Source organism: Varanus komodoensis, unplaced genomic scaffold (assembly GCF_004798865.1).
Source record: "Varanus komodoensis strain SLA01 unplaced genomic scaffold, ASM479886v1 scaffold6_2, whole genome shotgun sequence".
Lineage (NCBI taxonomy): Eukaryota > Metazoa > Chordata > Lepidosauria > Squamata > Varanidae > Varanus > Varanus komodoensis.
In genome coordinates this window covers 16,312,141-16,324,961 of record NW_025336346.1, presented here as the reverse complement: position 1 = coordinate 16,324,961, position 12,821 = coordinate 16,312,141, and the positions used below count along the sequence as shown (strand labels likewise).

The 12,821-nt window shown below is 39.2% G+C and overlaps 1 protein-coding gene across 3 annotated transcripts in view; it reads left to right on the top strand.

Moving 5' to 3' along the window:
• Window positions 1-12,821, top strand: part of ARHGEF3 (Rho guanine nucleotide exchange factor 3) — a 135,733-nt gene that overhangs the window by 108,194 nt on the left and 14,718 nt on the right. For all 3 annotated transcript variants that reach the window (XR_006416709.1, XM_044451354.1, XM_044451355.1), the window contains 2 exons: window positions 4,068-4,175; window positions 10,700-10,870. Coding sequence is in view for 2 of the 3 variants with exons in the window: in XM_044451354.1 (XP_044307289.1) it covers window positions 4,068-4,175; window positions 10,700-10,870 (279 nt within the window). In the remaining variant the exon portion in view is untranslated. The remainder of the gene's footprint in view (window positions 1-4,067; window positions 4,176-10,699; window positions 10,871-12,821) is intronic.

The window sequence follows — 12,821 nt, the reverse complement described above, 5'->3', positions numbered from 1 at the left end:
ATACAGGGGCCTGCTTGCTGGCTATGTGGGGAAGGGTTTGCGTGTGTTGCTTCCTCCCTACTGCTGGACCTGTGACTACTCACCATTCTCACAGAATTCAAGAAAAGAGTCAAGAGACATCTTTTTAAATTTATCTTTTAAAATTGGTACAGTTTTAAGGTTGATTTTAACAGATGATTAATTTAAACATTGTGTCCAGTTCTGGCTGCTTCACCTGAATAAAGATGTTATAATATTGAATTGGAAAAAGTACAGAGAGGAGCGATGAATATGATCAGGAGGCTGGAGGAGCTCCCTTTGAGGAGCAGCTACAACAACTGGGACTGTTCAGCTAAGAAAAACGATCAGTAAGGGGAGACATGATAGCGGTGTTTAAAATAATGCATGGTGTAGAGAAAGTAGAAGGGAAGACTCTTCTGTCTCTCTCCCATAACTCTTGAACTGAGGGACATCCCATGACACTGATTGAGGGAAGTTTCAGGACAGACAAGAAGAAATACTTCTCACAATGTACAATTGAACTATGGAATTCGCTGCCACATGAAGTAGTGATGGCCACCAATCTGGATGGCTTTCAAAAGGGACTGGACAGATTTATGGAGGAGGAGGCGGCTATCAGTGGCTACTCACATTACTGGCTAAATGGTGGCATGCCTGCATATACTAGATGTTGAGGAGCTTGGACCGGCAGAGGTCTTGCACTCATCCTGCTTGAGCGATCCTATGGGCAGCTGGTTTGCCATCGTATGTACAGAGTACTTGACTAGAAGGACATTTGGTCTGATCTGGCATGGCTGTTTTTATGTTCTTAATGTATTTGTATTTTCTAATTTATTTTGTAAACCTCCTTTATTCTTTTTTTCAGAAAGGTTTAGAGCATTTGGGGCAACACCTGACAGGGCTGCCCCACCTATAGTGGTAGTGTTGCAATCATGGAATCCACTGCTTGTGCAACAGTGCTTTGGTGTTTCTAGAAATAAGCCTGGAAACATGAGAAATGCTAATTTCAGATTAGTACAGATCAGCAGAACTGCCTTCTGAGAGCACCACTGATTTGCCCCATTCCAAATTTGAGCATTTTTGTTCATTTAGGGTTATTGTTTAGTGCCAAGACAGGTACAATAGGATACTAACTCTTGTTTACTCAGAGGTTGGATTAGGCTGAAAGTCCAATCCTGCAGCAATATTTTCATTTCCATTCTTTATCCAAGGGCACAAACAGGTGTTTTGTCTGAAGGTCACTGTTCATGGAGAGAAAAAGGATAGGCAGCAAAGGAGTATGGCTAAGCATCCTGGAACTCTATTCTGAAGAATGGTAGTTCAGTGATAACAACCATCAGACATCCTCTGAATTTTAAATTTGGTAATAAATCAAAAGTCCATATAATTTTTAAATAGCTTATTATATTCTGGAGGCATTAAAAGCTAGGTAAGGTTTTAACTCAGTCTGTTGTAGCATAGCTCTGACCCACACACTTGAGACTTTCTGTCATTTCTTATGTGTTCTGACTGCAGTGCAGTACAGTGTGATTGATGAAAAGCTTCTCTTTGCCTTGAGAGAATTGTGGTCCAGCAACATTGGCATGCAAAATAAGAAACAGTGGGTGTCTGAGGCGCCATTCAGAGGAGAATTACAGTGAAAGCTCAGAGATTTTTCCACTGTGTTCAGTATTCCAGCGGTGCTGCAGTGCTGTAAAAATAAACATACCTTCAAAAAGGCTGAGCCAGATGACTGCTGCTGAAGACAAAGAAACAGAATACACCTTGGCTGAAGATTAGAATGCAATCTGCTTTTTTGTTTATTATTAAGAGCCACAAGTGTATGAATCCATTATTTATGTGGGCCTTTTAGCATATTTTTGTGCCATATTTTACTACTGTTGATGGATTTCAGACTTCTTTGTGGAGAAATAAATATATAGCTGGCTTTCTACTTTTCTTTTAGTAGTTGTGCTGTGGAAATAATGTTTCTGGCTAAAATTAATTAAGCAACCACAGCTCTCATTTTATTTTCGTACTTGAAGAATTGCTCGCACTCATCTGCAAGAGATGGAAGATGGTAGCAAGCTCTGACATATTTTCCCAGAGGTTTTTGTAGGAAACTGGGGTTATATGGTGCTTAAACAAACTTCATAATCATGGCTGAGAAAGAAAGGTGAATGGCTTAGGATATTTTTGTAATATTATTTTTGATGGATTCATTGGCATCATCGGGAAGATTTGGGTTTTCCGATTACAGCTTCTCTTTTAAATGTGCTGCCCAAGATCCCTTCAATGTCGGATGGAGATTAGGAAAGCAAGGGTAATAGTAAACTTATTACTACTGTGTCTTTTTCTGATGTTTCTGTCATTTTGTTTATACTTTTCTGGTGTGCTGAAATACAATATTAATTTTTAGAGGATCTGGTCAAACAGGGTATTAAATAGTGTATGAGATGTTTTGTAAATCTTAGTTATTGAATTATTCTTTGATGCTGGATGTTTATTCCATTTTTAAAATCTCATTTCATTTAAATGCATACTGGGTATTGTATAATGTACACTATAAGAAATTTGAATGATGTACATATGAATAAATGACTTTTGCAGATATAGTAATCTTTCACTTTCTAATTTCTCTGGAAACACATACTTATTAAATGCAGACATGTACAGTAATGTAACTATCAGCATGAAGAAATGTTTGAGGCTAAATATGTTTGTTTCTAATCTGTATCTATGCCCTTCAGTTGCAAGGTCATTATAACAAGAGTAGCTGCTATAATAATGAAAAGTGATAACAAGAATAGCTTTTCATTATTAAAGGGGGAAGGGAATTTTTAAGGGATGCAGTTAAATGCATATGTGAAATATGTTACCTAAAATCTTGTGCACGCTTACTTAAGAGTAAGCATAATTGAACCCAGTGAGATTTACCTCAGAGTAAACATACACAGGATTGCACTGGTTCTATGTGAAGTTAGGTAACTCCATTGTGTCTATTTGCCTTCCTCTTTGCATTGTCTCCTGGCACTGCATTTGCCAGATATCTTCATTGCAAGCAAAACAAACCTTAATTATCAATAAAATAATTGGTTGTGTTCATTTAGTCTCACAGCTGAATCTCTTTAATACCAAAGAAGCTAGTGTTTTTTGCCTTCTTGGAGGCAACTGATGTATGCAGAGGAATAGTAATATGTAAGTTAAAGGAAAATGCATTTATTCTGCGAAGGCAAAGGCCTTTACTCAGTGCATTTCAGGAACTGTTGAGGACAGCTGAACCATGGAATACTGAATGTGTCCATTTAGGTGGGTCAGAAGAGGGAGAAAAATGTCTTGAAGAAAAAAATTACTTTGCTTGAAACTCTAACAGTTCATGGTATTGAAGTGCGTGTATGCACTGTGAGGTTAATCCATCTTGCTGCACTACATCAGACAGGAAAGATAAAAAGTCATTTTATCTGTCCACTTCCTGCCACTCTATAGCATTCTTCAAAATTCACTTAGTCACTTAGTCTTAGGAAGATATGAATCTTCCTAGCCACTCAGATCAGCATGTGACATGTTCTTCTCTTGCCCCATCATTGTATTTCAGTACATGAGATCAGACAGGTGGACATGAGAGATGGGACCTTAAACTCATAATAGATATCCACAGCCTTTCATTTTGGTCTGCTGTTTCAGTCAGTTATATCTTTACATTGCCATTTTTGGTACAAATGTTAAGTATTTGTATTGGTTTTAGATCTGATTTCATGCTTGTCTAATCTTGGCTTGTTTTAATCAGAAAAATGGGAGGTTATATATTAAGAACTCTGCTGCTGCTCAAGTTTGCATTTATCAACCAGACCCAAACTGGAGCCTTTTAGAACTATATATTACAATGGTTTGGAGACAAGGTAAAAGGAAGAATGGTACACTTTTCTCCCCACCTGAAACCCATGAGCTCCAAATAGTCCTACAAAACTCCTGATTGCCATGTGCTGGGGATACACTACAACTTTTTGTTGTGGTGCATATTTTCTAGAATGGAATCATTGTGTTGCTTTATGATTCTAACATGTAATTATTTTGCTTAAAATTTACAGGAGCCCAGTAATAAACGGGTCAGGCCTCTCTCTAGAGTAACATCACTAGCAAGCTTAATTCCTCCTGTCCGAGCAACTCCTTTGAAGCGATTCAGTCAGACTCTTCAGGTAAAACAATCATCATCAGGTTTCAATATAAGAAATGCACCTACTGTCATGACTTTTTTCTTGCAGTCTGTGTAGAACATTTGCTTTTGTATATTGTACATATACAAAAAGTAAAACACTTCTTTTCAGAATCAAGCGTTATACATAATGCTTTTTCCTTTCAGTAAGACCAAGAAGGAGCAGCTGGATGGTCTTTTTCAATGAATGGTATTGTAAACTCCTTAGTATCTAATTGAAGATACTAAATCTGGAAAATTTGGCTTAAAAATATAACCTTTCTAAGAGCTTTTGGTAGTCTAAAACTAGACTGAAATGCAGACATAGCACTGTTTAAGATAATCTTATGTTGCTGAACCAGCATTCTTCAGCATTTTTATTTTACCTCCCAGTGAACAGTTTTCATAGATGTTGCTCTCTGTTCAATTTTCAGATATTTATTAAGAATACCAGTGCTGACTGGAAGTATTATGGCTTAAAGAAGCCCTGACATGCTATCTGTATATATATATTGACAGTGCTAAAATGCAGATGTGAAACAGAAGAATAAGCCGCCTAGTATGTAAGATCTAAAGATGAAATTGAACAGAAAAGGAAATCAATGTTGTTTGACTACATAAGAATCAAAATAGATCTGATTCTTGTAGAGATCCAAGTTCTAATCTTCTCTCAGCCATGGATTCTAATTTTGGGTTGGTTGTTTACTCTTAGCCTAACTTACCTCACAGAGTTGTTGTGAGGATAAAATTGTGAAAAGAAGGATTACATATGCTACCTTTGATGCTGTGCAAAAGGAAAAAAGGCAGGGTCTAAATTTAATAATAAGTATAACCAAACCTAGTAAAATATAACAAAAAACATGAATATGAAGTAATAAACATATCTCAGTCCGCTTGAAATACCTCGGTTTTGAAATGTGCATGTTTTCAGTTGCAGCTTGGTATTTCATCTGACATGGAAACTGTCACATGAATGTAATTACCAAAGAAAGGGCTAACATATCAGGGCAAATGTATTTTTGTTTTTGAAGGGGTCTAGTGCTCTAGGCCTTGTGATTAGTGAACGTGGCTACAATGCAATAATGACTCTAGTGCACAGCAAAGAGCTAAGCAGGCACTTAGCCTGTATACAGGGCTCACCAAGGAGGTAACCACCTTTCCACTGTGTGGCCGTTCTCTTATTGTTGTGTGGAGATGGATGTGAAACATTGAAACCACTTGCAGAGCCATTAGCATAGCTAGTCGCTTGTTCGAGATTATGCTTCAAATGTTTGTGTGACTGTGTATGCTTGTTAGCTGTGCCTGATGGAGCTCAGGCTGCTGCAATCCTGATTTCTATGTAAAAATGCCTTTCTACTTGGGTTCCATTACATTTCCCTTAGTGCCTTTTTCTTCATATGACTCTGAAGGGGATGCTCCTCGGTTGTGTGGACATGCCTTACGAACTGGAGGGAAGAAGCTGATTGGCTAACTGGTCATCTATTTGCCTCCCTCTGCTCTGGTGTTATGCTCCATGATGAAGCTAAATGCAGTCCAAACATTTGACCAAAGGTTGTAGCCATGTCTGCAGTATACATAGACCCAGCTGAATCCTACATTGCAGACCCTAACGCAAGAACAATAGAGCAAATTTGGGGACTTCACTTTTCCCCAATCCCTGCTTTTTGTACCATTGAGAATGAGAAAGAGTTGTAGTAAACTCAAATGTTTCCGTACTTTTCTGGAATTGTGGCTGGTCCTAATAAAAGTATTTGCCAGCTGTTGATTTTGTATTGGATAACAGAATCATGTTGTCTAGCATTTATTCTCTGAATGTGACAATCTCCAGAGAATAGAGTAGCTGGAGGGAACAGGTATTTATGGGGGTGCAGTTCTACATTAAATGTATTCTACAAGTAGCTGAAAACTTGCTTTATGATATTCTACCTCTTTTCTAATGGCAAATGCTCTCACACTGAAAGCTGGGGTGGTTTAGTGGTTAAGAGCACAGGACTGGGATTCAGGCAGTCTCGGTTCTAGTATCCCTTCAGCCATGGAGCCAATAGGTTGGTCTTGGACCAGTGACAGACTCTCAGCCCAACCTACTTCACAGGGTTGTTGTTGTGGGAATAAGAGAGAGCAGGAGGAGGAGAATGCCAACATGTGTTTCTCAAGAACAAATCCTGTCAGACTAACCTGATTTCATTTTTTGAGTGGGTAATATGCCTGATAGACTGTAGGAATGTTGCAGACATAATCTATCTTGATTTCAGCAAAACTTTTGACCAAGTGCCCCATGATAGCCTGAGTAGCAAACTAGCTAAAAGTTGGCTAGATGGAACAACTGTTGGTGGATTCACAGTTGGCTACTGACGTGGACTCAGAGTGCTCATTTGTGGAACCTTGGAGAGAGGAAATAAGTGGGGTAATGCAGGGTCAGTCCTGAGCCCAGTGCTCTTCAACATTTTTATTAATGATTTGGATGAGAAAGTTCAGGGAACAGTTTTGAAATTTTCAGATGCCACAAATGTGGATGGAATAGCTAGTAGACTGGAAGACAGAAAAAAAGATTCAAGATGATCTTGATAGGTTGGAGCACTGGGCTGAAAACAGCAGAATGAAATTCACCATGGACAAATGCAAACTCCTGCAGCTAGGAAAAAGAATCCAAATGCGTTGTTACAAGATGAGGAATACTTAGCTCAACAGTACTACAAGTGAGAAGGATCTTGGAATTGTAGATTACAAGTTGGAGATGAGTCAACAATGGGATGTGGCTGCAAAAAAGTCAAATGCTATTTTAGGCAACATTAATAGAAGTATCACTTCCAAATCTTGTGAAGTACTAGTTACCCTTTACTCAGCACTAGTTAGGCCTCATCTGAAGTCCTGCGTCCTCTTCTGGGCACCACAGTATAAGAAAGATGCAGGCAAAAATTCCTGACAGTTAGAGTTGTATGACAATAGAACCAATTCTCTGGGGAAGTTGTGGGATCTCCCACACCAGATGCATTCAAAAAAGCAACTGGGCTGCCATCTGAGAGGGATGGTTTTTGATTGGGTAATCTCCCTCTGGCCCTCTTCCAACTCCACTATTCTATGATTCTATGACAGAACAACAAAGGTGGTGGATCAGATAAGTGGCTGCTGGTACAGCATATTGTCTTTCATCTCCTAATACCTTGAAGTATGTGGAGTTGCTCCTTTTGTGCAGCATTATTGACCAACGCTGTTTTCATTGGGTAGTGAAAGACATATAGCTTAGTTCTTAGGAAATTAGACAGCTGTTTTTCATAAAACTGAAATGCAATAAGTGGCATATCTGAATGTTGTCAGTGTAAGAGCAAGCATGCCAAGTTTGTCCCTAAGTGTTAGCTGACGGGTTCTCTACAGGCTCCTGGAATTGCTTTCCTGGAAAGAACACAGGAAGCCAGGGGTTCTTTGCTGGCAAGTTAAGCAACTGCACTTGCATTATACCCATTTTGGTCTTTATCCATCTTTATTTACAATGTCATTGAAATACTTTCTGTTATGTGACACCATTGTGAAAACCTTTACTATGTTACGAAATAATTAAACTCAGAAATAGCAAATTGAATGCTAAATAAAGCTTTAAATGTCACAAATCAAAATTGGACTGCCCTTTTATAGAATTTATCTGCTTTTATGCAGATATACATATATGCTTAATATATGCTTGTATTTGTCAGGGACTATAGGATTTTGTCCTCCCACCAAAATTATGTCCCCTTCAACAGTGGAATTGGTGCCAGCAGCCACTTGGGAGTTCAGAGATGAAAGTAAATGACAGTTCCACAAATAGTGACAGATATTCTCAAACACAAATCCTTTGTGAAGCACAGTCTCATAAGCATGCCTTCCTGTTCAAGCATACCTTGTCATCCAGTTGAATCTAAGTCCATTCAAGGCATGGCATTGCCATCAAATATGTGTCTCAGTGTTGTGAAAAGTCTATGTATTTCTTCTCTATGCATATTTATAGAAAAGATACTTATATCCTGCCTTTCACTGAAAACAACTTCAAGGTGGCTCACAGCAGTAATATGCAATACAGGGTAATATTTGTTATTTAGGTGAGAACCATATAATACGATCTTGATCTGGTTTGCTTTGATGCCCTTGTACTTATTTAACTTTAAATACATATTCCTTACAATTTATTATTGATCATACAGTGGTTAACAAGACTGAGATCCTGTGGGTAGATGGTTCTGTAGTTCAGGGAGGCTGTATTCAACTAGCTCAGAGTGGAGTCATATTCTCCCTGAAGGGACAGGTTTACAGCTTGGGGCGGCCCTGGATTCATCTTGGTCCTTAGAGTCCTGTTGCACAGAATGACTTTTTCTGGTTGCAACCTTCCTGGACAGATAGCTCGGTCACGATTACCCTGGCTCTTGCAAACTCCTGACTGGATTATTGCTGTGCTTAATATGTAGGGTTATCTTTGAAAATGGTTCAGTTTGAATATAGCAGCTGATCTTTTGACTAGTACTGGTCTCTCTGACTATGTGAAGCATTTATCTTGTTATTCTTATTTGCTACTTATGATTGTTTACTGGTTCTGTATGCACCATTATGACTTTCCAGTGTTTGCTTCTTTATTTAATCAGCATTTTGTGCAAGGTGTTTTAGAACAGGGAATTTCACTGTGAAAGCAAAACAGCAGCACAATTTCCTCCTGTGTATTTTTGCTATTCTACCATACTATAGTGCCACCTATGGGCTATATAGTAGAAACCAGGAAAGGAAATGTTCCATGTGGATCACAGTTCTGTAACAAAAATCAAAAGCATATACAGCAGATTAACAGCTTTGTGATAAAAGCTCTATATTTCAGCAGTCATAAAAAGAATATTGACAGTGTATTTGCTGTTGTACAAAATTAACTGTGCTGATACTTAATTTTAAAACCTTACATGGTTCCGGGTCGAAATACATGAAGGAGAGCCTCTTCCCATGTCAGCATGGGAGAAGTGCAGCATATGAACACTGGCAGTTCATTGGCCAGTGTTGTTCCTCAAATACCATCTTCATTGGAAATAAGGTAATTTTCAGTAGTGACACCCCAATTATGGAATGCCCATCTTTAGGAGGGGAAGTATACCTAACTCCAACATATACACTCAGAGTTGTATTTTTAGACACCAGGCCAAAAAAATAAAATCACATAGACATTTTGAAATAGTTTAACTGTCTTTAAGACTGAAGTTCTATACATATGGAAAATTAAGTCCTATTTAACTCAATGGAAAATATTTCTGAGAAGACATGTATAGGAAGATAGCTCTGTAAATATTCAAAATTCTATTTATTGCATATTTATTTGTTTTTTGTTTTGCTTGTATTACATACCACTATATTAGTAGTTTTATATTTGTAAACTGTTTTGACACCATTAACACCATGGTTTAAATAAAAAAAATGTCAGTACCAAGAAAAAGCATCCATCTACTTACATCAGTGGGATGGCCCAAAACGCCTTTTCTGTCTCAGCTATACAGCTTGCTCTCAGGAGACCTGAATTTCACTTGGCCCCAGGTGTCCACAGTCTGTAGATATCTGGTCTGGCATTGCAGATTCACTTTTGTACTATCTGGGCAATGAGGGGGCAAAAGAGAGTAATATTTGATGATGGTAAAGTAACTGCAAGTCAGCTATACTAGCACAATCCTTTACAAAGTGTATTTGTATATCAATCAGTAATAGAGGCTTGTGGCTAATTGACACTTCTATCCAGTGGGCTGAAATTCCCAGAAGATTGTACCCTAAGCATAAGAGGTGGAATTTGTTTGATAAATAGTGCTCTTTTAACACTTCTGCTATGTAATTTGGTGATTACAGTGAATGAGACAGCTTATGTTCTGTAATCAGTGCATATATCCACTACTGAACATGTACATTCACTAAGGCCTTTGCTTTTGTTTCATTTTGGTGATGAAAATGTGAGTATTTGACATTTTTATACTGGTAATGTTTCTGTAAATTTTCACATTTGCTTCTTCCACAGAATTTTATTCAATTTTAATAAGCTGTGTGTTTTTCTCTCAGTAATCTGTTAAATTTTTAGTTTTCCAATTTGCCAAGTTCATTCAGACATGGAATAATGATCACATTACTTTTCTATACCCACACCCAAGATCATGATCCATAAAGAAGGTGTATAAAGCATCACTTCAAAGGTTTCCCATTGAATTGCATTTCAAGCTTAGTGAAATTCAGTGATATTTGAGAGATTAATGAGGTAGCATTTGAAAAGGAACCTGTACGAACCGTATTCACATTTTTATGAGTAATTCATTGCATCAGCATCCCTTGTCTCCTTGAAGGAGATCAAGCTGGTACTTGCAGTTTTAATCTCTCCACCTATTTTATCTTCACATGTGTGAGGCAGGTTTGACAGAGATAATGTGACTTTTCCACAGTCAACCAGGGAGCTTCATTCAACTTTGAATCAAAACCAATTTAAAATATGAGCTAAATGATAACGATTTAAACCTTTCTTTGTCTTTTGTTCCCTCTTTTTTATAGCGTTCTATCAGTTTCCGCAGTGATAGTCGGCCTGATCTTCTTGCTTCACGTCCCTGGACTAGAAATGTACTCCCTGCTAGCACTAAGAGAAGAGACAGTAAACTCTGGAGTGAGACCTTTGATGTTTGTGTCAATCAGATGCTCACATCCAAAGAAATCAAGCGCCAAGAGGTTTGTGTGTTTATAGTTTCTTTGGGAAGTTTTTCAGGAAATGGGACTGAGTTATGTAGGTGGCTGAACATTCTCTTTCATACGCATGTGCATTCTCTCTCCCTCCTTCCCCCTCCCCCTCCCTCCTTGGCGTATAAATCCCAACCTTTCTGGCTTGACCAGGCAGGAACAGAGCTGTTAAACGTCTTCTGGGCATACAATGAACTATTAGAATTTAAATGCACAGCACCACCAAGATTTAAAAAGATCCCTCCCAATCTACCCAGGGTAAGCCTTACCTCTCTGTGTTTCTGACTAAGATTAAACTATTGCCCCCAGGGACTCACTTCTTTAATCCTTCAGGATTGTTTTCAATTGTCCTGGCTAACTGGAGTCCATCTAAAACTAGGACTCTAGCCACAGACTCTTTTAGTGATGGGACTAGATTGGGCAATTGTTGTTGTTGTTAGTCCAAAGTCCTGTCTGACCCATCCCGACCCCATTCCTCCAGGCCTTCCTGTCCTCCACCATCTCCCGGAGTCCACCTAAACGCACACCAACTGCCTCAGTGATTCCATCTAGCCACCTCATTCTCTGCTGTCCCCTTCTTCTTTTGCCATCTATTGTTCCCAGCATTAGGCTCTTCTCCAGGGAGTCCTTCCTTCTCATTAGGTGGCCAAAGTATTTGAGTTTTATCTTCAGTATCTGGCCTTCTAAAGAGCAGTCAGGGTTGATCTCCTCTAGGACTGACTGGTTTGATTGCCTTGCAGTCCAAGGGACTCACAGGAGTCTCCTCCAGCACCACAATTCAAAGGCCTCAATTCTTCGGTGCTCAGCCTTCCTTATGGTCCAACTTTCACAACCATACATTGCAACTGGGAAAACCATAGCCTTGACTATACGCACTGTCCTTGGCAGGGTGGTGTCCCTGCTTTTTAGTATACTGTCTAGATTTGCCATAGCTTTCCTCCCCAGGAGCAAGTGTCTTTTAATTTCTTGGCTGCAGTTCCCCATCTGTGGTGATCTTGGAGCCCAGGGAAATAAAATCTGTCACTACCTCCATTTCTTCCCCATCTATTTGCCAGGAAGTGAGAGGAGTGGATGCCATGATCATAGTTTTCTTAATGTTGAGTTTCAAGCCAACTTTTGTACTCTCCTCCTTCACCCGCATCAAGAGGCTCTTTAGTTCCTCTTCACTTTCTGCCATGAGAGTGGTATCATCTGCATATCTGAGGTTGTTGATATTTCTCCCAGCAATCTTAATTCTAACTGGTGATTCATCTAGCCCCGCCTTTCTCATGATGTGCTCTGCACATAGGTTAAATAGGCAGGGCAACAGTATACAGCCTTGCCGAACTCCTTTCTCAATTTTGAACCGATCAGTGGTTCCGTGTCCAGTTCTCACTGTTGCTTCTTGACCCGCATATAGGTTTCACAAGAGACAAATAAGATGGTCTGGTACTCCCATCTCTTTAAGAACTTGCCACAATTTGTTGTGATCCACACAATCAAAGGCTTTAGCATAGCCAATGAAGCAGAAGTAGATGTTTTTCTGGAACTCCCTAGCTTTCTCCATGATCCAGCGTATGTTGGCAATTTTATCTCTAGTTCCTCTGCCTCTTCGAAGCCCTGCCTGTACTTCTGGTAGTTCATGGTCCACATACTGCTGGAGTCTGACTTGTAGGATTTTGAGCATAACTTTGCGAGCATGTGAAGTAAGTGCAATGGTGCGGTAGTTCGAACATTCTTTGGCATTGCCCTTCTTTGATTGGGCAGTAGCAATCACCAAACAGAGTGTTAGATACTGAGCAGCAGTGTGACATCGGGAGAGTACCAGATTTCTGGCACAGGAGAACACCAAATATATTGTTATCACAGCAGCTTATGTATCAATCTTGGAGTCTCCCACTCTTCAAAGGACTTATCTCTAGCAAGATGGTGAGTACTCCCCTCTGTGGTCTTAGAGGGGAAA